The 16921-nt window shown below is 42.7% G+C and overlaps 1 protein-coding gene across 1 annotated transcript; it reads right to left on the bottom strand.

Annotated features, from left to right (window-relative positions):
* Positions 1–4055: 4055 nt before the first annotated feature.
* LOC101967210 (olfactory receptor 5A1) lies at positions 4056–5000 on the bottom strand. The gene has a single exon (XM_005331656.3). It carries the CDS (start codon positions 4998–5000, stop codon positions 4056–4058), a length of 945 nt encoding a protein of 314 aa, XP_005331713.2.
* Positions 5001–16921: the final 11921 nt, after the last annotated feature.

Below are 16921 nucleotides of genomic sequence, written 5' to 3'. Positions count from 1 at the left end.
GGACAGGAGGAACACACACACACACACACACACACACACACACACACACACAAATTAAAACAACAGTGAAAAGAATATAGATGCAGAATTGAGTCACTAATGAGAATAAAAATGATCTCCAGTGTGACCTAAATTCTTGCAACAGATGGGCCACAAATTTCACTCAAAAATTTCCCAGTGACCATGGTGTGAAGAGTTCATCTTTCCATGTTCAGTGATATAATTCAGTTTTGAGAATGTGAAAAATAGAAAAAATGTTGTCAAAGAAGGCAACTGTTACGGAATGGATTTCTTCTAGAGTCCTCTGACTTAAAGGATTCTTAGTGGATGCAGATACAATGTTGAACGCAAAACCCATCCTGTCTGGTTGATGGAGGGTTAGACTTTTGAACATCAACCCCTCCCCTCAGTATCCTGCTACTACACCACATATTGATAAATCCTTGTACATGGTTGCTCAAGGCTGTTGCCAGTTGCTAGCTCTTTGAGCGCTGCTTGTCATTTCTTCTGCTGAATATAGGTGCAATCACTATTAACTGGCATTGAGCCTCCTTATTATGCTTAGTTTCAGGAGGCATTATTAATCCAACATTCATTCAGTTTTGTTTTGTTTTAACATTTTGGTTCTTCCTTGTTTCATGATCATTGATGAATAAAATCACTTAAAAAAGTGTTCCATTAAGAAATTCATATTTAAGCCAGGTGTGGTGGTGCAGACCTGTAATGCTGGCAACTTAGGAGGTTGAGGCAGTAAGATCACAAGTAAAAGGTCATCCTGAGCAACTTAGCAAGGCACTAAGCAATTAGTGAGATCCTGCTTCAAAAAGGTGGTGGTGGTGGTGGGGTGCTGGGGATGTGGCTCAGTGGTAGAGCACTCCAGGGTTAATCCGCAGTGCCACCCCCCAAAAGAAATTCATATTGAATAATGCTACTTTAAATAAGCATCACTCCTGCTTACTGACTTCAATGATGATCATATTGAAACTAATCCCAGAGAACGAAGTCAGTTCTCCTTCCTCATTTTGCACTTAAAATTGTGCCTGACTTGAGAAAATACTTAAGCAGCTTTTCACAATTTGCTTCAATGTTTTCTCCTTTGTCTCTGATGTGAGAATGTGCATTTTCAGCTGATGACTTTGGTGTCATGTAGACAAATATTTAGGATTTCCTTAATTTGTCAATATATGCCCCTTGTATATGTTGCTTAGCCTCTTTCCTGAGTCTTACTAATCCCATTCCAGACAAAAATGATTGAAATCCTTTTCTTGGAATGATGACTGAAACAAATAAAAATGCCTTGTGTATTTCAAAATTGCTAGAAGAGTAGATTTTTAAATGTTTTCGCCATACACACAAAAAAAGATGAGTGTGAGGTGATGAATTTGTTAATGATCCTGTTTCAATCATTCCACTTTGTAAACATTATTCAGACATGTTGTTCTCTGTAAGGACATGCAATTGTTATTTATCAATTAAACATAAATTAGATGATTTTAAAAGTTTTTAAAAACCTCTAACATCAAGGTCATGAAAACTAAAAGAAACACTGTACAGAGAGCATCTCTGTAGTATACAGTATGTTGTATGTAAATGAGGACAATAAATAGCCCAATCTACCAGGGTTCTTGAAAGGATTAAAAGAAGACCTATAAAAAACTCCCCCAAAGAAACAAATTTGTTGAAAAATATAGTCCGTTGCCAAGGGTGTGAAGAAATAGGCACCCTATTACATTGTAGTCTGTTCCCTAAAAACAACAGTTCAACTTAGTTTCTACCATAAAATTTGCATACCAGCATGACACAGCATGTACAAACACGAATATTGCAACACTTTTAATAAATTGGTAAAAACTGGAAACCACCTAGGTGTCCATCAAAAGGTAATTAGGTGCTTACCTTTTGGTATATAAGTTCTATGAAACAACGAAAAAGACTGAGGTAGATCTATATGTACTAACCAGAAAAACTTCAAAAAATAAAGTTGAATTTAAAAAAATAAAATATAGTGATCATTTGGTATGATACCTTGTATGTTAATGCACACAGCCACATACAGCAGTGCTGTGTATTTTTAATTGATATAAGTGTGTGTGTATGCATTTTAATACACAAAAATGTAAACTTTCTTAAATTTTTAAATTTTTTTTTTTAAAAAACAAGGAATCTGTGTATACATTTTATCTGTGAAATTCAACTTTTAAAAATTGCTATGCACAATAACCGGCATGTTATAAGCATCCAGTGAGTGTTAATTCCCTTCCTTTAGCATAACATCTCTAAATCATCTACTAAGTGGACTTGGACTTATTCATTCATTTAGGAAACGATTATTACTGTTATTATTATTATTATTATTAATAAGCACATAATTTGCCCCAGATTTGTACTACGTTTTAGGAAGGGAATAAAGAAGAGGTTATTAGCTGGGGATATAGCTCAGTAGGTAAGTTCTTGTCTCACAAGCACAGGGCCCTGGGTTCAATCCCCAGCATAAATAAGCAAACAAAGTTTAAAAAAATTAAAAAACAAAAAGAAGGGGATATTAACAACTCAAGAAGAAGACAGATTAAGTAAGAAAAAAAATCTCTGAGGTGCCGATAGATGAAATAGAGGATCCTCTAAGAATGCACTGCTGGAGCGCTTAACCTGTCCAACAACTCCAGGATGAAGAAAGCTTTACAAAGATGTGTATGTCTAAGTCACAGTCCCCACCCCATCACTGCCAATAGTCTAGGTGGTCACGTATAAATCAAGTAATCTGTCATTGCAAGTGGATTAAGGCAGAATATTTATAGCCAAAGTAAATATGATTCAGGGTTGCCTATCATAATTCACCACTGCTGAAACACATAAGAATTAAAGAAACCAGACTTGGAAAATGTTCAGTTTTTTGCTCAAGAACTATCTTATAAAATAGAATCAGAGAGCTGGAGGCCCAGACAGGAGAATTGCAAGTTTGAGGCCAGCCGAGACAATGTAGTGAGACCCTGTTTCAAAATAAAAAGAACTGTGGCTGTAGCTCCATGGTACAGTGCCCTTGGGTTCAGTCCCCAGTATCAACAAAAACAGCAGCAGTTCCAATGCCACCGTCAGTTCCCTGCCCACCCCTGACTTGGCTGTCCTGTCTCCGATCATGTTTTGGAGTGGGAACCCTCCTGAGGGGATGCATGGAAATGGAAACAGCGATGTCAGGGTCATAGCAGAACCTGAGGTCCAGGGAGACAGCAGACAGGATAAAAATGTAGCACGAGAAGTAAGACTCAAGCGAGGTTGCAATGAGAACCGCAGGAGTCAGAGAGCCATGCAAGGCCAAAAACCAAGACTGGTCTAGGGAGCAGCTGTGGAACCAGAGTTTGCTGGGAGGCTTCTCTTCCTGACCAGATGGTAACACCCAGCCACTAGCCGGTTTCAGACATGGAAAGCAGGCTCCTGGTATTCTACTAGCCCTCATCCCTGCTCTTTGCTCACTATGGCTTCCTGGCTTTGGAGCCTCTGATTTGGGCTCCTAATGTCTTATCCAAGTGGACTGATGGCCCTACAGATGTGACCCGTGGCTGTTCACAAACATAGTTTAGAGCCACCCAATGGCTCTGAGTACCCATTGCTGACCTCATTGCAGTTAGGGCTCTTGGGTTTCTAAGCCAGCATTGGCTTTCTAGCAGTCCTTGGGGAGAGTTGGAATCCAAAGAAGGGAAACAGAAAACTTGATTCAATGGGTTAGTGGACTGGTAGCAGCAATGTTGGATTGTAGAGATCTTTGATGAGTGTGGTGGTTCTGGGACCAGGATCCATCTGGCCCCAAGACATTGTGTCCTGCACAGCACCTGATAAGGACTGTTATAGAGAAGCATATTTATTTTCTATTGCAAATGATCAAAATTTAAGCAGGACTAGTTCACGACAAGAAAGCAAAGCTCTGTGAAGCCTAATTGTCTAGGAGACACGTTAGGTTACAGATTTTCTTTGAAACAGTTTCTTTAATGTATAATTCAGATTCTCTGAGCCACTTATTTTTATCTCTGTTTGGGGGAAAAAAAACAATGCTTATTTTTAACTCAAGGAAAGCTGTGCTTTTTCCTCTTCTTGAGTTTTTTCAATGAATCTTTGATCTCCTTGTTTCGCAGACTATAGATGATGGGGTTCAGCATGGGGATCACTGCTCCGTAGAACACAGATGCCACCTTACCTTTGTCCTGGGAGTAGCCAGCACTAGACTGGAGGTACGAGAAGAGGCCAGAGCCGTAGAAGAGGATCACTGTGGTCAGATGGGAGGCGCAGGTGTTGAAAGCCTTTATCCGCCCCTGGGTCGAACGGATCTTCACAACGGCAGCAATGATGTGGCCATAGAACACCAATACAAGAAGAGCTGAGGTCCCACCAACTGCGCACACCATGAGAACATTCAGCACCCGGCTGAGGAAGGTAGGGGAGCACGACAAGGCCATCAGGGGTGGCAGGTCACAGAAAAAGTGGTTAATGACTCGCAGTCCACAGAAATGGAGCTGGAATATGGAGCTGGTCTGGACCAGTCCCGTGAGGAATCCTCCCGCATATGCTGTCATGGCCATCCTCACACAGATGGCAGGTGACAGGAGGGCTGGGTAGAGCAGAGGCCTGGAGATGGCAGCATACCGGTCATACGCCATGGCCGACAGGACACAGCACTCAGTGCCTCCCATCCCAATGAAGCAGAATAACTGAGCAGCACAACCCGCAAAGGAGATGGTCTTCTGCTCCCGGAAGAAGTCCCAGAGCATCTTAGGGGCTACAGAGGAGGTGTATGAGAGGTCCACAAAGGACAGGTTACCCAGGAAGAAATACATGGGCGACTGGAGGTGTGGATCCATCCTGATCAGGACCATGAGACCCAGGTTTCCAGCCAGAGTCACGAGGTAGATCCCCAGAAACAACAAAAAGAGGACAACTTGCAGTTGTGGATGCTCAGAAAATCCCCACAGGATGAAATTGGTCACGGTGCTGACGTTCTCTCCCACAGCCATGGAGCTGCTGCCTTCAGAGCCCCAGAGGGAGATTCCTGGGGCAAGGAAAACCCGGGTGAAGAAACCATTTTGCTCATGGAATCATAGATTCCCAGAACCAGAGGACACAACTGTGAGGCAAATGTCCTGTCTGTGCTGCAGAATTACCCTCTAGAGCAAGAGAATGTATTGGGTCACTCATGGAGACAATTGTCACCCTGTCAACGTTGTATTTGTTTATATAAAAGCGGCATGTCCCTGAAGAGACCCTCTGCCATTTTTACATTCTCTGCATCATCCCCTTCTTTGTCAATCGCACCGGCTTCCTGAAGGGATTTGTTAATGGTACTTGGGCCAAATACTCCTGTTTTCAGTTGCCCTAAACATTGCAAGTCGATTATGAAGTCAGATTTAGACTATCTGATCTTTTGTTCTCATGAAAAGAAATATCTCAAAACTCAAAACGCTTAGAAAGGCGATTTGGTGTTTCTTATCAGGGTAGTTTGTTCTGACCAGCTTTCATGGGGTCATGGTGTCCCTCCACGCTCTTTTGAGCAGTGGAGCAAAGTACACAGATCTGGGGACACCTGGCATCCCCACTGGACATTAAAAAGGGGCAGGGGAAAAACAGGTTCAACACTGAGAAACCCTAATGCTCGTCCTGCCAGGTTGGTACCCACCCACCAAACCTCTTGCGTTGGTATTTGGTAGAGCTAGATATTGAGGATGTAGACATTAACACATCATTATTATTAAGTTCAGACTGCTCCACACAATACATGGGACAGGCAGAAAAACAGGTCAATATCAGCAGAGCATGACCAGTATGCTAAGAGAAGTATGTACACAGTGTCCCTGAGCCGAGACACAGCAGGTGGCGAGTAAGGAGATACCAGGATTAGAATTCAGGGTGTGGAAGGGTTGAGAAGTGGTTCAGAGATCTTTATATTAAATGAGGGAGAGGTGAGGGAAGCATTTGCAAGAATCCAGGAAAAGGGACATCAGAAATACCAACAGAACAGAGGCACAATGTAAATGGGATTAAGAAAAGACAAAAGAGGTGAGTGCGATGGTAATCCCAGCAGCCCAGGAGGCTGAGGCAGGAGGATCACGAGTTCAAAGCTAGCCTCAGCAACTTAGTGAGACTCTAAGCAATTTCATGAGAACCTGCCTTAAAATAAAATATGAAAAAAGGGCTGGGAATGTGGCTTAGTGGTAAAGTGCCACTAGGTTCAATTCCTGGAATCAAAGGAAAAAAAGAGAGAGAGAGGGATGAAGTAAGCAAATAAAACTAAATGTGCAGTGTGTTGGGTATTATGAAATAAGCCAGCACATACTATAAAGACAGGCAGTATTGTAAGTACAGGGCATGCAGTGATGGGGGTGTAGCCATTGTTTTCATGCTCCTGCCTCATCAGCGGGTGCAGTGGAGAGTAGAGCCTGGGTCAGGAATGAAAAGACCTACATTCAGTGCTCATCATTGGCTAAGTCATAAAATTAGTTCTTTTTCTCCCCCAAAGTTTGCATTTGTTATTTTCAACAGTTAATCCTCACGGTCAGTGGAACGGTCCTATTATTGTCTCATTTTATGGTGGAGGAAAATCCTAAGAAGAGATGTAAGAATGATGTGTCAGCTTGTGCAAGGCCCCAGAGCTGGTGAGTCATGATGCAAGGACCAGAGACCAGCTCTATGTGATGTTCAAACCTTGCTTTGGAGGACACACAGGAGGATCATGTGAAGATGTTGCATCAATGGAAAATAAGTGGTGGAGGTTCTGAGGCCATGGAACTATAAACAAATCAGTATTAAAAGGAAATGTCTATGGGACATAATCCATTTCTATGTACTTACCTTCAGATGATTCTGGTAAAAATAACCAGACTATTTATGTAGCAATCATGCACAATAATTGGCAGCTAGCTTTTATCATACTCTAAAATGTAATAGAGTAGAAATCATAGATTCTTAGAGATAAGATAGAAAAGAATCATAATGAATCTTGCTAGAAAATGTGTAGAAATGTTGGAGGGGGGTGTCACCAATTGCTCTGCTCTGATCGCTTTGAACTTGCAATCCTCCTATCTCAGCCTCACCACACCCAGATCTTCTATGTTTTCTTAGCATAAGCTCTGGAAGGGCATTATAACCTCAGTGCTTTTTACAGGGAATGGTACATGGTAGTCCTGAAACAATATTCTGAATGATTTCAATTTGAAATTCCAAAAAATCACATATTACAGACAAAAAACTATTGAAGTTATGAAAGATCAGCAAGTTATTAAGTGTTTGGGCTAAGATTTAAACTCACAGTTCCTTGACTTTATAGTCTGTTCTCTTTCCTAAATGCTAGGAAATCACTTGGCCTTGGGTCTGAGCAATTGGTAGGACTATATTACAGATACGACTGCAATAGATATGATCCTTCTCCCATTCCAACTGACTGGTTAGGACAGATGCTACAGGACTTCAGTTTTGAACATGACAATGGAAAGTTTTCTTACCTCAATCTTGCCAAGGCTGTTTACATTACAACAGGTTCAAGTATATACCACGATAAAGAGGAATGTGGTAATTCCCAAACAAATAACACAGTTGAAGTATAGTGTTTATTGTAATTCAGATGATTTTGTAGGTCTGATGAAGGAAACCTGGAAATACTGAAGTGAGAGAGGGAGATGCTATCTACACCGATCACTAGCCCACCACCACCACCACCACCACCACCTGTCTGGGTGCCCTGCACATGACAGATGTCCAATGAGTGTTATGTTCACTGGCTAAATGGTTACTAGAGAGACACTGTAAACTTGCCCTATTCAAAGACCACTGGACTTGGCTGGTTTTAAGTGATGTCCTGATGTCTGAAAAATTCAGAGAATATATCTCAAATATTGAAATAATAAAATCAGAGCTAGAAGCCAGGTAGGCTCAATTTTCCATTATAGATAATAAAACTAATGCCAAAAGAGAGTGAACGTCTGTACAGTGGATTGGTACCAGAGGTGATGACGGAATCAGTATCTCATTCTTTAGTAGTTCTTTCTGCTCTTCTTCATTCTAAAACATGGAGTCTCAAAGGTAACTAAAGAGGATTCAAAGAAATGCAATCTTTTTTTGAAACTTCAGACACACTCATGCTCACACCCATGAGTCTACAATAGCAAAGAAAACACTAGGTGGAATGTTAAACAATGTTGATTCAAGGTCTCGTTTCTCGTCCTTGTTTTTTTTTTTTTTTTTTTTTAACTATGTGACCTTTGGAAAAATAATTTGGCTTTCTGAATCTTAATCTTCCTAACCTCTGTATATGCAACAAGGGGATTACTTAGACCAGTGTTCTCTAGCTCACATATTCTGTCCAATTTCTATTTGTAAACAATAGAAAACTTTTCAAGAAACAAAAATCTTAGAATTCTAGAATGCAAAATGGGTGAAGTCCAGCTCCTTTCAATAAGGCCAGAGCAGTACCGCAGAGGGTCTCAGCATCTTTCCTGCTTCACCTTCGCCGCCTTCAGAGGCCTCTCTACTCTGTCATTCTGTGATTTTAGGGTTCACTAGTAACCAGCGTGAGAAAGAGAGAAGGGCAGACTCACCTACAACACCTAATATTCTGAGCTTCAGGTAGATGACTAAGAACAGACTCTTGGAGCAAGAACAAAACCCATCTCTGCGCACACCTGGAGTCCTGGTCTTGACCAAAGGGGTAAACAAGGTTTGGATGTAGCCACCAAGAGAAGGACTCACTGGGGCTTTAAAAGAAAGCCAGTTCTCCCCCAGGTTCCACTCAGTCTCTGTGGGTAGTTGGGTAAGGTGTGTCCCAGAGAGCACCAGTGGACAGCTTGGCTGGCTGCCTGGGCTCAGGAGTAAAGAGGCCAGCTTTGGGCAAAATTGATTTCCATTGGCCCTGCTTCCATTATATTCCTGGTCCCTGATTTGGTTCCAAAAATATCTCCCTGGAGTCAATGAAATCCAACCCTTGTTTTTGTTTCCAAGGTAAGTAGCAATTTCAGACAATCGTTTTGCCCTTGTAAAGCCATGGACATTTAAAGAACCTCTCTGAGTGACTCCAAGGGTAGAAACTAGAACTAGGTGAGAAAAAACTTGGTGGTGTGGGGGGGGGCAATTAGAGAAACAATAGCACAGCCTAAAAGGTGAATGTATGTCCCAGAAAGAAGTAGGTTCCTCATCATTGGAAGTGTGCAAACAGAGATAGTTCACTTGACCGTGAAGGGGTTTAAGATTTAAAAGAGAATCTGAATTAGGTGACCTTATAGGCTCCTCAAAATCCTGGGATTCGGCAGAGCGCAGTGGCACGTGACTTAAATCTCAGCGATTTGGGAGGCTCAGGCAGGAGGATCACAAGCTCAAGGCCAGTCTCAGCAATTTAGTAGGGCCCAAAGCAACTTAGTGAGACCCTGTCTTAACACGAAACATAAAAAGGGCTGGGGATATGGCTTGGTGGTTAAGCACCCAATTGCCTGTACTGTTCTGGGGTTGGGGGGGAAGAAGATTCTAATTTGGTGAAATCAAGAGAAAGAGGAAAGGGCATAGACAGGTGCTAACGTTTTTTTTTAATTCTGGGGACTGGGCCTCTTGTACGTTTTATTTCATAACGTCCTCAAAGGAAAACATTCTTAAAGCCACTTTTAGATAAGAAGGAATGTGGGAGAAGCTGCTTGCCACAGGTCCCAGAGATCTCCTGGTAAAGCTGGAATCTGAACTCAGTTCCTCCAGCATCAAAAGCCCACACTCAGCCCTGCACATGCCACGACAGCCTGAAAAATGATGGCGATAGGGGAAAACAACAATCACACGACAGCCCTTGTCTTTCAAAAGATCTCTGTGTTGGGGGGGGGCGGGGGGCGGGCGGGTGGTGTTTAAAAGAAAAATAGCCTCTTGTTGTTTGACTAGGGCCAGATTTCCCCCGTATACACGCATTGTTTTTGACCTATCAAGTATTCAACTGGAAAAGACCTAAAGTGTACTTGTGTGTCTTGGGGAGGGACACAGAAGGAAGTGGGCATTGTGTCAACCCAGGGGACACTGGGGCTTCTTTCAAGGATCTGGGAAAGGCGGCAGCCACACCCTGTTTGTGTTGGCAGCAGTCCAAATTGCATCCAGATGAGAAAAATCGAATGCAGTTTCCTTCTCCACCCACAACCCCACCAGCTTCTCCTCTGCCAGGCCAGAGTCGCCTACTGTGGAGCCCAACAATCACACCCCTCCTCCAACCCCCGCTCTTGGTGCTACGCCTACATTCTTGGGGTCTCCTAAGGCTTGATGCTGGGGGAAGGATCGCCATGGTCAGCCCAGTAGTTTGTATGGAATTAAATCTTTTCTAGGAAAAGAATCATTAAACCCAAACCCCATACCCAAACAAGCCTCCGGTTTTCCTCTTCTTATCGAGTGACAGGTACAAGGATGGGGTACCAGCAGCCGGTGGTGCTTTATAATCTCTGCCTCCCATCTTCCCTCCTTCAGAAAAGATTCTCTGGTGTTTCTTGGAGATTTAAAACCTTGTCAGTAGAATCAAGGAGGCCTTTTCTTGTGCTGTCTCCACAATTTGTGCAGAGGGTTGGTGAGGCAACTTTAGCCTGCTTGTTCACGGTTAACCACAGTTTTCTAACTGGTCTTTTGTTGGTGGTGGTGTTGTTAGTGCATTTTAATTACACCTGATAATGGGTTTCATGGTGGCATATTTGTACATGCAAATAACCCTTGCTGTTCTTTTTTCTTTTCTTTTCTTTTTTTTCCCTTCAGACTCTCTCCCATCCAGTCTATTCTCCTTAAGCTGCAGACAGCCTTCCCCAACGTACTCATCCAGTTGTGTCATTCATTCCTTCCTAAAAATGCTCATTAGTTTGTTGTTGTCCTGATTCTCAAAGACTCAACATGCAGTGATGACTGGGGATATCAAAGAGGAAAAATGACAAGATCCTTGGGTGCAGCCAGAAAGATGGCAGGTCTGGTCTTCCCAGCACAGTTTCAATAGAATGGTGAGAGTGGATGGAGCCCATCAGTCTCAAAGAATATCTGAAATCAGGCCTTGGAGGGAATTCAAGTAAAGCCAGGTACTAAAGAAAGCCATAGGCCCATTTACCAGTGAAAGAAGAGAGGAAAATGAATCACAGGTACAGTAGTTGGCAATGTCAAGTGAAGACCTTCTTGAGGTTGGGGAAACTGGATCTGAGGCAAAGCTCTCAGAGACGGAAACTCAGGTTCTCAGCGTTGGTTATTCACCAGACTGATAGACATGAGATAGGCATGAGTGATAGGAACGTGAAGGTGAGGGAATAATTCTATAGGCTGGGCCTACGTGCTGGCCTTCCACATATTTTCGTTTAAAAAGCAATTACCCCAAGGCCATTTTGGCCCTGCTCTGCCTTAAGTCAGTAGATGTTACATTCCTTAACACACAGCCTGAAAGGACACCTTGGTGATCTTTACACAGACTAGACTCCAAGATTCAGGAAGACAGGATAACAGAAAGCAAACCCTATCAATCATGAAATCTGTAAGAAGGAATTCTAGTAAGGAACCAATCAGCATGGGCCAAAGTGACCGAGGGTTACCTTTAGATCTTCAGTGTGCCATTTTAATCTCATTTTAATAATAAAATTTCCCACCCTATGGGTTTCACTCGAGTACCTGTGGGTAAAATCAAGCTCAGTAGGGACTGAAAAATCTGATACAATCCTACTGTCAATCAAAAGTTGAGAGGGGGTACCTGGGCAGGACTCTCTAGAGACTTCCTAAGACCCTGATATAGAGGCAGCTGCAGTGGCGCACACCTGTAATTCAGCAGCTCAGGAGGTTTAGGCAGGAGGGTCATGAGTTCAAAGCCAGCTTCGGCAACTTAGTGAGACCTTGTCTCTTAAAAAAAAAAAAAAGGCTAGGGTTGTGGCTCAGTGGTTAAGCACCACTGAGTTTGGCCAGTTAAAAAAAACTAAGGCTACCTAAGAACAGAGGCCAGTGATCATGGGAAGAGCAGGACCCCAGGATCAGCATGAGGTAGGTTTAGAGTAGGAGGAAGTGACATGGAGGATAAAATCACAGGCTGTTACACTTGTGCTTAAAAATGGTCTGGTCTGTCTTTGTAAATTGCTGTTTTAATTCACTGAAAATAGCATGAGGCCGGGTGTAATCCCACCTGTAATCCCCGTAACCCAGTAGTCTGAGGCAGGAAGTTAGCAAGTTTGAGGTCAGCCTAGGTAACTTAGTGAGACCTTAGTCTCATAATAAAAAATAAAAAGGGCTGGGGACGAATGTAGCTCAGTGGTATAGTGCTCCTGGGCTCAATCCCCAGTGCAAAAAGAAAAAGGAAAAAAAAAAAAACCAAACAAACAGAAAACTTGTTTATTTATTTTTATGGTACTGGGAATTGACCCCAAGGGCACCCTATCTTTTTGTTTTGAGACAGGGATTTGGGCTTGCAGTCCCCTTGTCTCAGCCTCCCACATTGCTGGGATCACAGGCATGCACAACCCTCCTGGATCATTTATTTATTTTGCTGGATCCAGGGAAATTGGGAGAAAGTGTTCTCTGAAATTTTTTTCTGAGTCTTAGAATAGATCTAAAAAACCAGCGTGGTGAAACCCACGAAATAGTTGCCCAACCACATCTGTGGGGCATCTGTGACACTCTGCAGACTGTGCCTATAGTCGATTCTTTGAAGAGACTCTTGATTTTCTGATCCCCTTCTGGGAAGCCACAATGCCACAAGGTCCCCCCCCCCCCGAGCTTTTCTTTTTAAAGCATTTCTTTAAAAAGCCTTTTTGGGGGGGACCAGGAACACCACCGGCAAATAGGAAGCCATTGGGAATCCTGCATTCAGTGTTGCTCTCAGACATGGCAACACCGAGCTGCCCCCCTAAAACTCTGTTGCAACTTGGGAAAAATACAACCACTTTGAACTCGTTTCATCTTAAAAGCAGCATTTTGTTGGCAGGACTCAATTTGAAAGACAAGAGGCAGCTGTTATTGGAGGCAGGCAGTGGGTTGAGTGTTTACTCGAGAGGATGCCCAGCTGAGCCCAGATGGTAGGAAAGGCCTTGTCTAGGGGAGGTCATAAAAATCCAGCCAAACAGAAGATACTTTGTTGTATGTGAATGATGATGGTTGGGGAGGTGGGAGGGGAAGAGAGGAGGGACTACAGGGTATCAGGCACTTGGTTGTTCAGTTGACTTTTAGTACTTAAGTACTTAGTACTGAAAATATAAAATTCATCTTGAGATTCTCTCAGCCAGGGAAGGCAGAGAGAAATGTATATATTTATTTTGTTTATATATTCTTTCCGTGCCCTGCCTATGTTATATCTTTGATTGAGGTCTTAAGATATTAGTCTTCCAAGTTGATCACCAAGTTGGTTTGGGGACCACACCCAGCAAGGCATGGCCAGAAACGACTTCTGGCTCATTCATTTATGGCTTCTCTTCAATACCAACGTTCAAGCTCAGAATGGCAGGAAACGTATCAAGATTGACTTCACCTCACTGTGATGATGTCATTGTGCCCTGCGTTTTTCAAGTGATACTTATTTAGCCCTCTATGTTTCAGGGCTCTCTGACAGGCCTGGGGACATCCAGAAAGATAACTCAGATGGTAAATCAGATGGTATACTATCTTGACCTCTCCTCCACCAATTCAAAATTGCACTGCCCCAAGCCACATGGTTTGGTGGCCCCATTGTTAGACCTCACCCTAATGGGGAAACAGCTTAAATTTCAAACTCTGACATTGCTCTTTACCAAAACCTCCCATTTTTCTGTTTTGCAATTGTCAATGAATCTACTTCTGGTTTTCATGACTTCTTCTTCTTTCAGACCTTCCCAAATGTCTGGACTCATCATTATCCCAGCCCTAACTGATTCCTATCACCATCTCTCACATTTTCTTCTCCTTTTCCTGGTGATGTCCATAAGCTTGGTCAGGTTGCCTGGTGCTGAGAGCCATAGCCAAGTAGGAATGGCTCGTGATTTTGTGCCCAGCCAGACTGCGGCAGCCTGGGCTGACTGTTTAAATGTGGCCCCTTATCTCACCCAGGCATCCACTGCCTGGTGACAGTCCTCGGAGCCTCTTGGGGATTCCACTATCATATTTTCCAAAGCCACCCCAGGATCTCCTTTCCTGACACCCTCAACCAGACATGATTTCTCTCTTCTAAGCTGTCATAGCTTATGCTAACCTCATGGCTCTCATCTCTCAGCCTCAGAAGAGCCGGGTCGACTTGAACCATTTCACTTTCACATCTCTTGGGATTGAATCCATTCATCATTTTATTTTGGTGCCCAGTACACAGAGCCTGGGGTACTTGACATCAAATAGATGTCCAGTGACTAGTTCTTGAATTAAATGGGACAACTTTTCAACAAAGAAACTCTTTTTTTTTCCTTTTTTCTCTTTAGTGTTGCTGGTGATTGAACCCAGAACCCCACACATGCTAGGCAAGCACCTTACCCCTAAACTACACACCTGACCAAAGGAAAAACAAAATTTTTTTTGAACCAACAGTTTCATCAGCTGCAAATTTGGAGGGAGTGGTTTAAGCATAATAAAATGTGCAATGCTTGTTATTAGTTTTCTATTGCCGAAAAATTGCATTGACATACATTTAGCAGTTTAAAACAGTAGATACAAATTCTCTCATAGATCTGTAAGTCATAAGCTCAGCACAGCTTAGATGGGTTCTTTGCTGATGACATTCCTCCTGAACAGAGTCAGAAAGGATACAGGGGTTGTTCGAGGGCCAACCTCAAGCAGCATGCCATCCTGTGAAGTAGGAAGGGAGGTAATTTTACTGTCATCTTTGCAATGGGAAGTCATAGCTTGAAGTTAGTTGGAAAGTTTGTCACTTACTTCCTGGAGATATTTTTCTTATTAGTCAGAATTTTTAGTATTTTTTGAAAATTTATGTATGTTATATCTTATATATTTTTATATTTATCCAAAGCTAAAAGGGATGAAGAAGTTGTGGGCCATCAGGATGAAGAGAACTTCTGGGGCAGAGCACAGAGAAATTTATCCAACCTCTATCAGACATGCATGTTAAAATATTTGTAGAAATAATCTCATCTAAAGTGAAAACTATTTAGGAAAATGTAGATACTATTCGGGTCATTGTGGAAGCAGTGCTAACATTCTGTCCCTTTGGATGACACCTATGCACATCTGTGCCTGTCCCTCATCTGTGCCTCATTTGCTAGGTTAAGTTGAGCTTCTGCTTCCCCTCCCCCATAAGGTGAGGGGCAGATGGGTATAATTTTTAAAGCATTACACACGTGAAAGTCTGTACAGCACTGTCACTACTCAGACCCTGGCCCTGTCTATGAACAGTTATGTTACTGCAGAATCTTGGCATGAGCCTCCCTCTACTGGTTAATGAGAGCCTAACAGGATTTCACATTTTGATGTCTCCTAGTGACAGTGACAGATAAAAGAGACATAGAAGACTTAATTCCATTTTATATGCCATTCCATATTCGTTGGCTAATTTAGGCTTCTTCATAGTTATATGATGTAATCTTGACAGTCAATAGGTAACTCAAGTTGGTTCAAGTCAGGCTACTTGTTTGTTCTTTGTTTTTTTCTTGAGACAGGGTCTAAGTTGCTTAGCACCTGGCTAAATTGCTGAGGCTGATCTTGAATATGCAACCCTCCTGCCTCAGCCTCCAGAGCCACTGGGATTACAGGGCATGTACACCACGCCCAGCTTCAAGCCGTGTTTTAAATTTCAAGGGGATCTATGTTCAATCTCTTCATTCCTACTTCTAACCAAAGGGGCTGCTCCTCTCTTCTTCCTTCCTTCCTCATTTGGCTCTGTGCCAAGATATTTCCTCTTGGTGACATCTGGTCCACGTCCTAGCACAACAGAAAGGGGGTTGCCGAAGCCCCCAGCTATATTGGTCAGTTACGGCTCTACCAAAGCTTGAGGTCTGAGACGGTGCAGGGTTAGCAGGGATCTGACAAGGATGTTGGGCTTGAACATCTTACCAAGTCTCTTAGTTTAAGTGTGTCCTCTTCTGTTGGTAAAGGAAAGAGCCGTTTCATTTGTATGTGATTCGCTCGGAAACAGAGAAGTGCTATGATTTTGTTTGATTTAAATTTTTTCTTAGAACCTTGAATTTACATGGCTTCTATCTTTTTTTTTTCTTTCTTCCCTTTCATAACCAGATCTCTAAGGCATATCCAGCTCAGAAACGTGCCTGCACCATTTCTGAATGTCATCCGTGGTCCCATGTATGTTTGAGTACCTTCCTTTCTCCCTCCCACCCTTCATTTTCGCTGCATTGAGGTCCACTTTGCACAATATAACATCCACCTGCTGAAAGTGTGCGGTTCAGTGGCTTCTAGTTTATTCCTACTTTTGCAACCGTTGCCACTCCCTAATTTCACAGATTTTCATCAAGAGAAGCTCCACATCCATTAATACTTTATTCCCATTCCTCTCCACTCCCTCAGCCCAAGGCAACCACCCATCTCCCTTCTGTCTCTGTGGATCTGCCTGTCTTGAGCACTTCATGAACATGGAGTAACACAGTAGGTGGTCCTTTGGGACTGGCTCTTTCATTTAGCGTGGTGCTTTCAAGGTCATCAATGCAGAGGGTGTCAGTACTTCACCGCTTTTTATGGCCAAATAATGTCCTATTTTACAGGATGGTACAGATGGACCAAGTCTCTCCATTTTGCTTCATCAGCTTTCAGTGCTCCAAGTCACCAGACCTCTGACTTATTCTTGGTATTGTCCCCTCAGGAGAGAACATATTTCCCTCTGGGAAAGATTTTATCTGTGTTTCACCACAGCTGGTCCCAACTGTCTTATTCTTTTTAATGATCATTCCAATATCTGAAGACTTTGGACATTTTTTTTTTCTTCCTTGCTAGTTTTCAGTTATGGCGGCTTGATTCTGCATAATGTAAAATTTTCTTTTTTTTACGATGAACC

Source organism: Ictidomys tridecemlineatus, chromosome 4, assembly GCF_052094955.1.
Source record: "Ictidomys tridecemlineatus isolate mIctTri1 chromosome 4, mIctTri1.hap1, whole genome shotgun sequence".
NCBI classification, from domain to species: domain Eukaryota; kingdom Metazoa; phylum Chordata; class Mammalia; order Rodentia; family Sciuridae; genus Ictidomys; species Ictidomys tridecemlineatus.
This window is presented reverse-complemented; position numbering and strand designations above follow the sequence as displayed.

Coding starts and splice junctions, on each gene's coding strand:
- LOC101967210 (XM_005331656.3), bottom strand. CDS start 5,000: ATGGCTGTGGGAGAGAACGTCAGCACCGTGACCAATTTCATCCTGTGG.